This window comes from Telopea speciosissima, chromosome 5 (genome assembly GCF_018873765.1).
Source record: "Telopea speciosissima isolate NSW1024214 ecotype Mountain lineage chromosome 5, Tspe_v1, whole genome shotgun sequence".
Taxonomy (NCBI): Eukaryota; Viridiplantae; Streptophyta; class Magnoliopsida; order Proteales; family Proteaceae; genus Telopea; species Telopea speciosissima.
Genome location: NC_057920.1, coordinates 38557004 through 38572800, shown reverse-complemented (window position 1 = coordinate 38572800; position 15797 = coordinate 38557004). Strand labels below are relative to the sequence as shown.

The following is a 15797-nucleotide window of genomic DNA, read 5'->3' as shown; positions in this document are numbered from 1 at the left end:
GATCATTCCACAAATATAACATCACATCTCATGTGAAAACATGTACCCAAATCCACAAAGAAATCCAATTTGTTCCCAAGTGGATGAAGGGAAGGATCTCTTCACCCATCATCTTCCTCTAATCCGTAAAATAATAAAACAAATAAAATATTATGTTTTACATTTTTTTTCCGGAGGGAAAAATACTTCCAAACACACCGGGCAACAGTTGCACACACAGAGCACAGTCGGGCAACAACACTGGGTGCGCACAGCCTACACAAAGGCAGACCGTACGCACGCGTGGTGCAGGCCGTGACCCTACCGTAGCCACGCACCTTGCTCGTGCGTGAGGTGTAGGGCGCGGCCTTACTGCAGTTGCACGTCGTGCGGGCGCTAGGCGCAAGCTGCAGGCGTGCAGAGGTAATAGGCTGTGCGCAGGAAACCTAGGTTACATGAATTTTTTTTTTTATTTATTCCAGAATAATGGGTTTTGAACCTATGATGGAATAAAATAAAAATAATCATAAAAATAAAATTCCATCATCCTACATGGCCAATGTTGTTACAACAACCATAACCACCTATGTGCACATGGCAAGGTTGTTACATGAATAACTACCTTGTAAACCACCCATGTGCATATGAGAAGATTGTTACAACCATTATAACAACTCATGTGCAATCATCCATAACTATATTCTACCATGAATATTCAATTAAAAAGATTGCATCCCATACAAAATAATTGCATACAATTAATTATATGATATCTATGGGCGAGAAAAATGGCTCTGATACCACACTGTAGGTCAAACTACGGTCTATGGGATCATAGTACTCATGTATCAAGTTGAGCTCACAAGTTTTGGAAAGTTTGGGTTGCCCTAGGGCGCCCCAAAGTTGCCCTGGGCATCCCATTTAAATTTTTAGGGTTTTCCATGGTTGCCCATGGGTGCCCTACTGTGACCCTATTAGGGTTTGGTATGACAAACCAATGCCCAATCCTTCTCTTTCTTGTCTCATAAAATTATGGGATCCATGACAAAGAGAAAATCACATCTCTATTCCATCCCATGGAAAGAAGGATCCATCCCATACCCGAATGCACAGTGGAAAGAGATCGATTCGGGCTTCTTTCGTATCCCATGAATAATCACATAATTAAAACAAGAGGAATCAACAAAAATTTGCTAACCTGATGAGCCTCAAGTGTTGCTCCTCTAATAGATAGTGGTTCTTCCTCCAACGAGCACTCCAGGTAAACAGGTCTGAACCTCCAATGGTGCAGCTAAGGTTCTCCAAGCCAATCTTAGATCCTTTTTAGTTCTTCAATCACAGATCTGGGTTTCCAAAACCCTAATTCTCAAAGACTAGAGAGCAAGAAGAAGGAGAGAGAAAAGAGATCACAAGAGAGAGAGGGAGAGCCAAAAACCCTGGAAGGGGGAGCACTGCCAAAAATGTGGAGCAGCCCCCCTCCTGCATTTTTGGTGTTTATATAAAGCCAGGGTTTCTAAAACCTTGAATGGAAAATCCCAGTGAGAGTCTAACACTCTCTCTCCTCATTGGCTTAATCATGTTAAATCCTGAAGAGCTTCTAATTGGTGAAGAAGTAGAATCTAATAGGGAATAGTATAATTAATTAATTATTTTAATTTATGAATAATTATAATTAGCACCATACACATTAATTAAATAAATAACCAATTATTTTAGCAAATTTTAAATAAACCCCTAAATGATAATAAATCATCATGTACCAACCCTCCACTAATCAACATCATCATTATGGAATCTAAGGCATGTACACTAGTACTGCCAAACCCCATTCCATAGTACATGTCCATATAAGAGTGTCTGTGTATATGATCGGATCCCACAAAACTCGATAAAACAGTTTTATTAAATAACTACATATAATCTATCATTTTATGTAAAATAGGTTTCACAAAAACCATTTCCAAAACGGCAGTAGGTCCAGATTCTGATCCAACCATTTACAGACAACCTTAATCTTGGTGTTCCCCAATCGGGCAATGGTGATCATGTTGAGTAACTCCTTCACTCACAAAATGTTTGCGTATTCCCAGAACACCAGCTTTGACTTATTTGAGTCTCAGCCATTGATGAACCAAAGAATGCGGTCACATTTTGCAATGACAGGGTCCCCTCAGGTACAGGGTCTCGGTGATTCATGTCTATCCCATCCTCCATCTGACAGTAACACATGAGGGAATAGACAAAATAGATTCTTCGCCAATACATACATCAAACATGTGTGTACTCGCATTCGTACCCTGACATCACATGTCTAGGCATACCCAATGCGACGACCATATGATAAGGGTGCCCAGCCCAAACCCTAGTCATGACTACCATTTTAAGTAATACTTACGGACACATAATGTTCAAAAAGTTTATATCGCATGTGATAATATTAAACCACAATGTATAAAGGTTCAAAGCAAAGTAAACTAGACTGAACCGGACCAGACCGGGTTTGATGGACACATAAATCCAACACATGGGAGCAATGTTAGCACAACACCAGGAAGATGGGAAAACAAAACAAGCAATATACTACTTGAGTAAGAAGTTCGTAGACTATGAGACTAGATATACAATTCTAGAGAAAGTTTGTACGGCTTTGATCTGGGTCACGAGGCAATTGAGGCATTACATGATAGATGCAAAAACAAAGGTGAGACAAACTTTCGATGATGCAGATAAGTAATCAGACTCTTGCAATCACTCTCAATGATGATGCATCTAAAATCCTTAGAGATGGCATCAAGTATCAGATGCACAAAGCTTCTCTCTCTCTCAACTAGTCTTTGTTGAAATTAGCTTCTGTTATTGCGTAAAAAAAAGTAGAATCAGTTGTTCCATAAAAAGTAGCATCAGTTGTTCCATAAAAAACTTTCACTGCTCTCTCGATTGAAGAAAGACTTCAAAAAAATAAAATAAAAAATACATAACTTGCTTTCACCCAATTTGAACTTCCACTCCTCTCTTGATTGAAGAAAGACTTCAAAATAAAAAAAAATTAAAATAAAAAAGGGACAAAGAATTCTGTCCAGGAGTGTGGCCTACATCAGCATTCCCATGAGTCTATCTCTCTCATTCCCATATAAAAAGACACCTTTACCCTTTACTTTGAGGAGGAGAGATATAGACACATGGGAGTATTGGTGTAGGCCACACTCCCCGGACAGAAAACTGCTTCCCAATAAAAAAATACATTACTTGCCTTCACCCAATTTGACTCGCCCGAGTCACCAGATTTTAAGGAGCGCGAGTCAAGTCGGAAACAAACCATAACAGGGCCACTAGGGGCAATTCGAAATAAGACTCCCGCACCTCAACGACAGAGGAAAAGAGAAGGCTTTCGTTCTCTTTTGAACTCTTCAATGGAAGAAACAGCAGAAACGGATGCAGGTACGACCTCCATGGACGAGGAAACCCTGAGTCGTGTCTTCTCTGAGCTAAAAGTCTTCTCCCTAAACCTTCTCGACCTTCTCCAGAACCCCAAAAAAGATGTACGGACGATCTCTGAACTGGCCGAGTTTCTTCGTGGGACCCCAGCTGAAGCTCTGCAACCATTCTTCGAGTTAGTTTATTGGAACTTCGCTCCCTTTCTTAAGTTTAATTTTGTTGGGCCATCTTCTTTGGCTTTTTTTTTTATTGGTTTTTGGGAAATTCTTCGGGTTTTTTTTTTGTGTGGTTGGAAGTAATTTAAGCTTTACTGCCAGTTTGTTGGCTGTTTGAACTAAAATTTCCTTCTTATGATACAATTTTTCTGCAAATTTGGATATGATTCTTGTTTGATGACTACGTTTTCTGTTATTGGAGAAAATTTGGTTTTTGTATGGTGTTGGTGGTCGTAATAGAAAATTTGGTTTTTCTTTCCCCTAGGGCTTTTGAATGATCGTGGATACATTGCCACGTTGAATTTTTTTGCTTCGTCAATACATTTTGCAATTCAATAGTAATTATTTGTGTTGAAAATTTTAATTTCTTGAGGTAACAGTCTGGTTACTAGTTAAGTGAAATGACGGGAAGCAAGATTTAATTAAAACAAGAAAAAAAAATGTTTGTAAACATTGTTACATAAATAGCTTAAAGTCCTACGAAATATGTTAATTAAACTTTTGAGTAGATTCGTTAGGCCAGCATATTTTCCTATTCAAATCCAAGTCATTTGGCTGAAAGCTGAAGTAAAATTCAATTATTTTGGTCGTAAAGTTTTTTGAATGAGCAACAAAATAATTGTTGGAGATGGTTAGTAAAGTTTTCTTTTCATTTTTTGTTTTTAATTTCACTTCCCTCCGTTTCACTTTACTTGCAGCCAGTCAGAGCTGACATAAATATGAGAATTTGAAGTTTGAGCTATATCATTTTATTCCTTATTACCTGGTTTTGACATGTGGGTTATTTCTTGACAGTTATACCTTGTTCCCATTGCTACTTCTCCTGGATACAGCTGTTGGTTGCAGATCTTCCCCGAAGAATGAATCCTATGGGAATTTTGGGATGCTTAATACACAGAAAACACCACATAAAATCAGTGATAGTGTGGCGGAAAGCATGCTTCTGTGTCTTGAGGAACTTTTGAAGAAATGTCACTTTGGATCTGTGGATCAGGTAGCCCAATTCAAAAGGCATAGGAATTTCAAGTCCTCTACTTGTTATGCTTCATGAACTTAAGTTGTGCATATGAGAAAAATATTCATCTTTAGAACTTACTGGTTGTACAAATGTACGCTAACTTATCGTGCATTCGCCATAAAAAGTTGCAATGGAACTAATCAGTCCAAAGAGCAATTGTGGGATTTAACTTTGAAATATTGCTACGCAGCAAAAAAGAAGAAGAAACTAGGAACACTGCCCTTGGTTGTGTTGTGTTTGGAATTACACAACCGCATAGTTGTCACGGTAGAGCGAGAGAAGCTAGGAACATTGCCCATGGTTGTGTTGTGTTTGGAATTATACAACCACATAGTTGTCACGGTGTCTAGGCGATCCAATGCGTTTGGAGAGGGTCCAAAACCTAGGCGACCAAGGCATTCAAGGTGCCTAGATGCGTAGGCGACGCCTTCACAACTATGCACAACCGTGGGCCTGGAATATTATTTATAATAAAAGAAACACAGCTACAAGCCTACAATTGACCTCTAGGTCTAATCCCCAAAATATCCCTCACTAACTTAAAATAACAAAATAAACTAATTACAACCGAGACTAACCCTAACACTTAATACTCAACAATCGCATTTTGCACGCTCAAGAGGTTGACTTTGGTGGAACTTCGTGCTATTAAGAAAGTTGGTACGCTATGGGTTGTGTTGTTGGAATGATTTGTATATGCATGAGTGTGGTGGCTGAGCTGGTGTGCCTATAGACTTATTTTTGGTGCTTTTGTTTAATATATTATGCTGACTAGTTAGTAGCTGTCCTTTCTCTCTCTTTTCACCTGTTATTATGTACTGGAGATCCTCGTTTTATTATTCTACCTTTTTCTTTTCCATCCTCTTTTTATTACCACTAATTTTTCTTTTCCATGTTCAAGTTGTTAAGAATTAGGATTATGTATTTCATCATATGACCCATCAAGAGTACTAAATCTCACGAAATCTCGGCCGAGATCTTGAATATTTCGAGTATCTCGACCTGACCGAAACTAAACAACAGCTCGAATAAAAAAAATGCAAATACTCGGTCGAAATTTCGACCATCTCGTGATATCTCGAGACAAAATCAAAATCTCGTGAGATATCGAGATTCCTTTTTCAAAAGTAGCTTTATAAATACCAAAACACGTTAGTCTCGGTCGAAATTCCTTTTTCAAAAGTAGCTTTATAAATACCAAAACTCGTTAGTCTCGGTCGAAATTTCGACCGAGACTTAACAAGCTCTGGTATTTTGGGTTTTTTCTTCCTTGTTCTTCATCCTTTCACTTCTCTTTGCTGATTCTTGCCCCGGCCTTCGAATCTTCGCCACATCTACGCCGGAGAACACACCATTAGTACATTTGTGAAGCTTTTCCACTATTTTAAGTAAAACTAATTTCTCCAAAAATGCTTTTTTGAAAGAAGCATGATCAATACTTGTTTGTTTGTGATGAAATTAATATATGTTAGACACAGGAGGCCGATCTACAATCTCATGGTGTCGAAATTTTTTTCTATATATATTATTTTTTTTTATTTTTCTACTTCAAAATTTTGATTTTCTTACAACAAGAATGTAAAAAAAATAGGGGTTATGTATATTGTATGGTGATCAATTAAATATCTTCTCCATCTACCCCAGCTTTGAGTACGACTCCCACTTACAGGGACGTAGTGGATCATCTTTTGTAGATGACATCATTTCCTACCCAACCCAATAGCCGTACCCGTACATGCTCCCAGAGGCGTCATATCATAGTGGATCAGCGGGTAGTACTTCACAGTTTGGTGACCCAGATCCTAGGATAGGTTACTTTCAGCATGTTGATGATGCAATTTACATGGTCACTGTGGATGACTACACTTGTTTCTTCTCCCATACTATGACGTGGCATTCATTTGTCCCATAGTCGGAGAACAATGCACGTCGGCTCCATCAGACTATGAGTGGGGTCGATCCTGGACGTCGGAGTAATTATTATTAGAATATTTGTAAACATTTGAGTCACTAGATGACTACTTGACTTTTATTAGACTATTGGGGATACTGTCATATTGATATCATCTTCTTAAATTGTTATTTACATATTGTACTTAATATTATGACTTAAGTTATGACTTATGAGTCATTCACTTTATGTTTCCAACTTCCAAGTCAATTTACTTGTTTAAATTGCTTGTTAATCATTAATTTATTATGTCCTCTAGTACTTCAAGTCTTAAAAAATGTGTGTGTTATTATTAGAATGCTCTTTTTTTGATTGGTCATGCATGTTGAAAGAGTGTTTTGACATCAAATGGAAGGGATTGGGTTATGTGGTAGAAATAATAAAGTGTTGGGTACCTTCCAAAGCCCAATATCAGTGGCTGTCCTGCTTAATTACTTCAAGATTTTTCTTTCTAGAAAAGAATGTAACGAAACATGCATATGGTGCCATTATGTTGATGTCATATACATATTTAAAATTTCGTTTATATATCTTTTAGATTTTTGTGTCAAGCTCCCCCAACTTTGAAAAGCCAAGCTCCTCTCCTATGCAGGCAGACTTGAATGCATCAGATCGGTCCTCCAATCCTTTTACATCTATTGGTGCGGAGTTTTTGCCATTCTAAAAGCTACCCTCCTTAGCTATGGAAAGATTCTTCTGCGCGTTCCTCTGGAAGGGAAAGGAAACTTCCAAATTCCTTCACCCAATCAGTTGGAAATCTATTTGCCTCCCCAAAGCTGAGGGAGGTCTGGGGATTAGGCGCAGTCAGGACTCCAACACTGCGGGCATCCTAAAGCTAATCTGGAAAATCTCTTCCAAGCATGATTCCATTTGGGTCCAATGGGTCTACTCCCACCTCCTAAAAAATAACTCCATCTGGACCGTCCCCATCCATCCCGATTCCTCCTACATCTGGCGTAAGATTCTTCATCTGCGCCACACTGCCCTACGAGCCATCTCCTTCTACATTGCTAATGGTTCCTCTACCTCCATTTGGCTTGATTCATGGCACCCCCTTGGAGTTCTCTACAACCATTTTGGCCCCAGAGCTATCTATTCCTCTGGCATCCCTAAGGATGCGCCCCTTTCTTCCATCATCTCCCTTGGCTCTTGGTCCCCCCCCTCCCCCCTATCCCCATCCTCTCCTTGATCTGGCTTTCCCTCCCCCCCTTCCCTCCCCCTCCCCATCCATTGCTGACAAAATCACTTGGCTCCCCTCCTCGACTGGCCTCTTTAGCTTCAGCTCTACTTGGAATTTTGTCCGCCCCCATGCCCCCCTGTCCCCTAGCACAAATTGGTTTGGTTCAAAGGTCACATCCCCCGCCATAGCTTCCTAGTCTGGCGAACCCTCAACCATTGCCTTCCCACCCAAACATTTCTCATCCACCGCCGGATCCCTGCCAACCCCTCTTGTACCCTTTGTTGGTTTGGCTCTGAAGACATCGACCACCTTTTCTTTGCTTGCCCCTTCTCCCAAACCATCTGGAAAAAAGCCCTTTGTTCATTTGGCCCAGCAGCAGGCGACCCTTACCCTTTGCTAGAGAGTGGCTCTGGATGCTCAGGTCCTTCCCAGGAGGCTTTATTTGCGACACCATAGGGAAGCTAGTCTTTGGAGCTTCGCTTTACCATATCTGGATGGAGAGAAACCTTCAGAGATGGTCTACCAATTTTAGATCTTTCGACTTGATTTGGAAGTCCATCTCTTTTGACGTTTCTACGAAGCTGAGCTTTCTCCCCCACAAATCCTTGTTAGGTTCTCCCAGGAATAGGCATATTGTTAGAGGCTGGGACCTTGATTGTGCCATTTTACAGCCCCCTCCTTAGTGGGCTTGTAGTTTTTTTTCTCCCCCCCCCCCCCAGCTCTCCCTTGTATTTCTTTCTTGCCTACCTCGGGCTTTCTTTGGTAATACATTTTTTATTCACCAAAAAAAAAGATTTTTGTGTCTTGGACATGCATCTTAGTGTAGCTGAAATGAGGATGTTGAGATGGATGAGTGATAAAACTAGAAAAGATAAAATAAGGAATGAACAAATTAGAGCTAATTTAGGAGTAGTTCCAATACATGATAAGTTGCGAGAAAGTCGTTTGAGGTGGCATAGATATGTAAAATGGAGGCTTTTGAATGCTTCAATACAGATGGATGATTTGATTCAAGGTTGAAGGAGCTAAAAGAGTTAGGGTTAGGCCTAAAATGGCCCTAGGAGAAGTGGTGAGGAAAGACATGCATAGCTTATGATTAATAACAAGTATAACTTTTAATAGAGCTGATTGGAGAAAAAGGATCCATGTAGCCAATCCCATTTAGTTGGGATAAGGCTGAGTTGAGTTGAGTTGAGTTGTCGCTCTTTCTTGAGTGTCTATGTTGACAAATATATGAATGGTGCTTTTGCAGATGGTTGTGGTGCTGAAGAAATTAACCTATGGGGCTTTGCTTTCACCATCTGAGGCGGCAGAGGAATTTCGTGAAAGAATAGTTCGTTGTTTTAGGGCACTGCTTTTGGGTCTACATCCATGCTCTGATGATTCTTGCATGTGTAAACAGATTCCTGGATTGCCTATTTTTCTACCAACTAGTGGTTTGCAAGTGCCACCTGTTCCATTGAAATTTTCTTCGAAACCAGAAAATTGTTTAATTGCATATCTCCAGTCACAAAATGCATCAGCTGCTGTCGGGCATTGGCTCTCACTGCTTCTCGAGGTTTGTATAGCTTGCATTGTAACTATTATTTTGATTCATTTAAGTCATTTTAAATCTTATAGTTACAATTTGAATTGCCTAATTGTAACATGATCAACCCATATATGTTCAAGGGTGTGTCTTGATCAGGGATCAATTTTGTTTTGTCCGTAATTATTGCAAAGGAAAAATTGAAATATTTTGGTGACTCTGATTTTGATGAGACATAAGGTAATTTTATGTGACATGAGTTGGTTTCTACAGAAATGACTGAATATAATGTGCTTTTGCTGTGTCAGAACTACAGTTCGAATCTTAAAAATCACTCATTTAGATGTATAAATCTTTCAAAAACCATGAATCTTAAGATTCAGTCATTCAGTTGTATAATTCGTTTTTAAAACTATGATTCAATTGAAATACACTGCCTAGACTGAAGTATGAGCCTGTATTACCTTTTACATTTTCCTTTCTCTTTTCATCTCTTCTGGAACTTATAACCTAATTGAATCCTTGTATGTCCCCAGAAATTACTAACACTCTCACAAGCATAGTTGTCTAGGTGACCCTAGGCGTTGGAGGAGGGACAAAAATCAAGGTGACACCAACAGGGTGCCGCCTAGGAGACCAAGGCGTCCTTCCAGCAAAGGGCACCTGGATGCGTAGGCAATGCTTTCTTGACAACTATGCCCACAATCTTCATGAACTTGTCAAAGAAATTATATCTTTACAGACTTGAAATGCCACTAAAAAGTCCAATGAATACTTGTATATATTAAATACAGGTCGCTTTGAAATGTGAGCCTTTTCATTCATTTATCTATTTTGTGTACTTTATTTTCTCACATTTCGTTTATTTACCAAAATATTGTGAAGAGAGAATTTATCTGGATTCCTTATTCCTAGAAAGGTAGTTAATATCATGGAGAAAATCATTACAAACATTCTTTAGGAAAACTTAGTGAGAAAAAGGTGGGATCATCTCATTGGTTGGACAACAACTAGGATGTCTTGAGAGTTTAATGGAAGTTGTTTTAGAGAGTAGAAACTATAGAAAACATGTGTCTTTCAGCAAAGTGGCTTTCGGGATTCCTGCTGGAGGGAAAGACTCTGGAAAATTGTGAATTTGTGATTACAAGCTAAGTGAAGGACATTGATGCGTTCCACTAACCTGCTAGGACAGATTTGAGAAACTATCCCATAGTACAGGATCGCAGTGACCCAGATTAGAGAACAATAGGGCAGAAATAGAGAAGATCAATTACTAACAAACCAGCCAACCGATGGGGATGAAAAACTGATCAAAGGTTGGCCTATACCTGCTGTACTTGTGGCTAAAATATATAGTAAACCAACGATTAGATGGTGAGTAATGACGGTGGACGGAAAATAGAAACTTAAGGAAAACAGACAAATAGTAAGTTTCTAAAACAAGGACAACTCCCAAGTTCCAGATCTGATGATGCTGCAATTCTAGACAGATGTAGTCCTATTTAGGGAGGAACATCGTATCCAAAATTGGGCGCAATCCGACAGTTGGATGGGCTGGAATCATTAAGAGAAGCCTGAGAATGCAAGTGGACAGAACTGATATGTAGGAAGAGAAACTTGGGAAGAAGATTAGTAGATCATAGAGAGAATAAAACTAAAGCAAAATAAAGAGAATGGACACAAGGAAGGCGGAATCGAACTAACAAGAAAAATGGATTCAGTTTACCTTGTTTGACTTAGACATCCACACACTCATTGATGCAGGTTCATCATAGATATTGGCTTATTTCTTTAGAAATAGGCCTAGGGTTGGGTTATATACATGTTGGGCCTTTGTTCCCAAGGGTTTTCTATGTATTAGGCCACTTTAATGAGCTTAAACTAGGGGTACATAGGTTGCATACGGGATTAGTCCAATACTTAGTTTATTTTTATGTTTTCTAATTGAACCGGTTCAAATTGGTTGCATCCAATTGGTTCAATTTAAGTGATCATGTGACTTGGTTAAGTGGTCATGTGACAACTTAAGTGGTCATGTGATGTAAGTTGGGTTGGATTAGGACTCTATAAGTCCAGCCATGTTTTGAGTCTATTTCTTTTAGTATTTTACTTTCCTAGTCAATTTAAATTACCTAATAGGTTAGGGATAGGATTAGGCCATTCCTTTTTAGTGTCTAAGGCTATTTTTGAGTCTTCTATACAAGTTTGTAAGGGAGGCCAGCATTGTACACGAATTTGATTAATGAAAAAAGCTTTTGCTTGTTGGCTGCCATTGTTGTTGCTCCTGTGCTCCTTGTGAGTGTGCATCCTTGTGGTTCTATCAAGGTGGAAAGGGACTGGTGGAATCCGGTTGACTCCTTACGCCGTGACGGCTGGGAGGATCTTCTTCAAATTCGAAGGTGGCTTTATCCTTCACAACTGTCGAAGCTTGTTGCCAGTGGAATCTCCAGTAAGTTTGACGCCAAAATTCTTCTTCTAATCCTCTAATCCTTTCCCCCAATTGATCCCCTTTATTTTTGGTTTGAATCCCATAAACCCTAACTCCATTAAAGCCCAAAACCTGCAACTCAATTCTGTCCAGAATTGCAGAATTTCAAAACTCATCTAAACCCTAACCTTTTTATACCATATTGACCCCCTAGACCTGCCCATTGATACCCTATAAACCCCTTTCCCAATATCCAACCCAAACCCTTGGAATTGACCTAAATCCTAGTGCTGTCCATTCGAACCAGCAGCCCCTTTTGTTATTTGATCCGGTTGTTTGGCTCCTAGTAGGTCTCCTACCTATCTAGGACTACATTAATTGGTATCAAAGCTATGGCGGAGGGAAGCTCCAACCAAGCCTCGAAAGACCCACCTCCATTCGTTTTTAAGACTCGAGTTCGTCTACCCAATGGGAGCACAACCATAATAATTGTTGATGAGAGGCGACGTAACAACATTATTTCACAATCCGTGGTGGATATGTTGTCCCAATCAGGAGAGATTTGCATCATGCCTACAGGTAAAGTCTGTGTTGAATTTGGGTGTTCTTCATACCATGATGGTGCTTGGTGTCAGCCGGTACCACATTCAAAGAGTTTTATTGCAGTAGGTGGTGATTGCTTGGATGAGTGACAAGGTTGGATTGAACCTGAAAACAACTCGTGTGTCCTACCTGATCGACACCGTCTATACCATTTATTTACTCTAAAAGGGTTACAACCAAAGGTGACCACATCGACTGTATAGCCACAGGGACTGCCGAACATGTCAACTCAAACGCAAGTGGCATCAACTCTGTTTGAAGTTTCACCAATGGCAGATGCACCAACAGAAGATCCTACTGAAGTGATCTATGTTGAAGAAACCAATATAGATAAGGCTGAACCAGTAGAAGATGAAAAGCTGATTGAGAGCATTCCAAAGGAAAACAATGACCTTCAAGATGCTGCTCTTGAAGAGGTGGAGCTTGTGTCTCATGCATTAGATGAGAAGGTTGCTAATACTGAAGGCTCTATGGACGAGACATTGACAGTTGCTGCTGATTCACAGGCAGAATACATAGAGTTTGTTATGCCACCATGGTTCTTCGAAGAGAAAGCTCCACGCATTGAAGACTTTATCCCCAATGTTCCTGCTTCATCGGAATTTTGTTTGGGGATGGTCAAAGCTGCTAATCACATGTTGATTCCCCCTCATCACTGCAAAATTCGAGGATGAATTTTTTCAAGTTGGGGAGAGTTGATACAGGTTCATCATAGATATTGGCTTATTTCTTTAGAAATCGGCCTAGGGTTAGGTTATATACATGTTGGGCCTTTGTTCCCAAGGGTTTTCTATATATTAGGCCACTTTAATGAGCCTAAACTAGGGGTACATAGGTTGCATACGGGATTAGCCCAATACTTAGTTTATTTTTATGTTTTCTAATTGAACCGGTTCAAATTGGTTGCATCCAATTGGTTCAATTTAAGTGATCATGTGACTTGGTTAAGTGGTCATGCGATGTAAGTTGGGCTGGATTAGGACTCTATAAGTCCAGCCATGTTTTGAGTCTATTTCCTTTAGTATTTTAGTTTCCTAGTCAATTTAAATTACCTAATAGGTTAGGATAGGATTAGGCCATTCCTTTTTAGTGTCTAAGTCTATTTTTGAGTCTGCTATATAAGTTTGTAAGGGAGGCCGGCATTGTACACGAATTTGATTAATAAAAAAAGCTTTTGCTTGTTGGCTGCCATTGTTGCTGCTCCTATGCTCCTTGTGAGTGTGCATCCTTGTGGTTCTATCAAGGTGGAAAGGGACTGGTGGAATCCGGTTGACTCCTTACGCCGTGACGGCTGGGAGGATCTTCTTCAAATTCGAAGGTGGCTTTATCCTTCACAACTGTCGAAGCTTGCTGCCAGTGGAATCTCCAGTAAGTTTGACGCCAAAATTCTTCTTCTAATCCTCTAATCCTTTCCCCCAATTGATCCCCTTTATTTTTGGTTTGAATCCCATAAACCCTAACTCCATTAAAGCCCAAAACCTGCAACTCAATTCTGTCCAGAATTGCAGAATTTCAAAACTCATCCAAACCCTAACCTTTTTATACCATATTGACCCCCTAGACCTGCCCATTAAAACCCTATAAACCCTTTTCCCAATATCCAACCCAAACCCTAGAATTGACCTAAATCCTAGTGCTGTCCATTCGAACCAGCAGCCCCTTTTGTTATTTGATCCGGTTGTTTGGCTCCTAGTAGGTCTCCTACTTATCTAGGACTACATTACTCACCTTGTAGCTTGCTGAAACTGAGATCAAGATGGAGAGAAGAGAGGGGGAAGAGGGGAAAGAAAGGGGATATGACCTGGCTTCACCATCAAGGCCTATGGGAGGGGTCACAACCACCCAATGTAGATTTCACCACCCAAGGCTCATATAACCTCATTGGGCATTCAAACTAAGCCTAACTTAATCAAACTTGAATCATAGATTCACTTTGACCCAAAAAACTAAACCTAGCCCAAAACAACGGGGCCATCTTCTCTTCTTGCTGGAATTCTGCAAAAGGTGGGATACATAAATTGAGTCTAGAGATATTCTTAGATCCCCTTGGAAGAGGATTACAAGTATGTTTCCCTTGTTTGTTCCTTGGTTTAGATTGGATGTGGTATGGGTTCTCTTGGATGATACATGGTGGGAAGAAAGTTCTTTGAGAAATGATGTCTTTCCTGGACTTCACTCCATTGCTTGTTTCTAGTATAAATCTTGAGTGTGTTGTGATAGTTTTAGTCATGCATTGGAACCTAGGGTGCTCAGAAGGTTTTACAAAGTCTGAGTTTCATAGCGTCCAGTGTCTTCTAGATCTCTTTAGGATGGGTTTATCTTAGGGAGAACGACAAGAGAATCCAGAGCCAAACTCTAAAGGTATGATGTGCATAGTTATCAAGGCGGCAAGGCGACCATGGCGTTTGAGGGCCTTCCTAAGCGCCTTGGCGATAGGGCGACCGCAAGGCGGCGCCTTGGCGAATAAGGCGTTCTAGTGTTCTGTTTTATTATATAACCATTTTATTTGACACAAATAGCATATTAAAAATTATATAATTCTACTTCTTTGCCAAATAAATACTAAAGAGTCAAACCAATGCAAGATATTCATTAAAAAATAAATTAACAAACTAAGTTCATCATATTATCATAGCAATAATGCAATATAGCATATGAAAATAATAAAATATAAATATGAAACAAGTCAAACAACATTATAAATTATTAAATATAAAGAATAAAGGGTTGGTAAATTAGTATACTTACCTCTGTGATGCCAAATTGAGTGCCTAGGCAGCAGGCCCTAAGGTCATCCACTATATTTCTACTTATGTGACCATGTCAAATCAATACTCAATAAAAGAAAACATAACATAACCTAAAATAGTAAAATGCCAAAATTAAGTAATCATTAAAGCTTAAACATTCAAATACTTAAAGTGAAGAAAAGTCTAAAAAACAAAACCATCCAAAATCCAAAGCAAATTGTTCAGTAAGTACTTCACAACTTCAAATTTCAATCCCAATTAAGTATATCTAAATGTTCTTCCTCCTGTTGCTTGTCCGCATCATTACTTTCTATACCAAAATCATCCTCATCATCTTCATCATCACTCATATCTTGTTCATTCAACTCCAACCCGAGCTCCAGTACTTCATTTGAAGACTCTTCAACCGTCCCCCTACCACGCCGTGAATAAGAGGCAAGGGGTGGAACTGCTCCACTGGTTGATGGTCTAGACCTCCTCGCTCTATTGGGGCCATAAAACGATGAAGATGCCCCAGTTACTGCTGATACAGTTCTCCAAGTGAGATCTTCCCCAGGATGAACTAATTCATCATTTGATGCCCCAGTCATCCACTCACTACTCCAATCTAGCTCATCAAGCTCAAATGGATCATAATTTCTGCTTTGTTCCTTTCTTTCTTGGAACCTTACTTGAAGACGGCGATTATACTGGATGTAGACAAGATCATT

At 39.6% G+C, this 15797-nt stretch overlaps 1 protein-coding gene across 1 annotated transcript in view; it reads left to right on the top strand.

Annotated features, from left to right (window-relative positions):
• The first annotated feature begins 3348 nt into the window (after positions 1-3348).
• Positions 3349-15797, top strand: part of LOC122661552 — a 124448-nt gene continuing 111999 nt past the window's right edge. Inside the window, exons 1-3 of the mRNA XM_043856975.1 lie at positions 3349-3589; positions 4425-4623; positions 9031-9336. Of these exons, the coding sequence (XP_043712910.1) occupies positions 3390-3589; positions 4425-4623; positions 9031-9336 (705 nt within the window). The 5' untranslated portion in view covers positions 3349-3389. The remainder of the gene's footprint in view (positions 3590-4424; positions 4624-9030; positions 9337-15797) is intronic.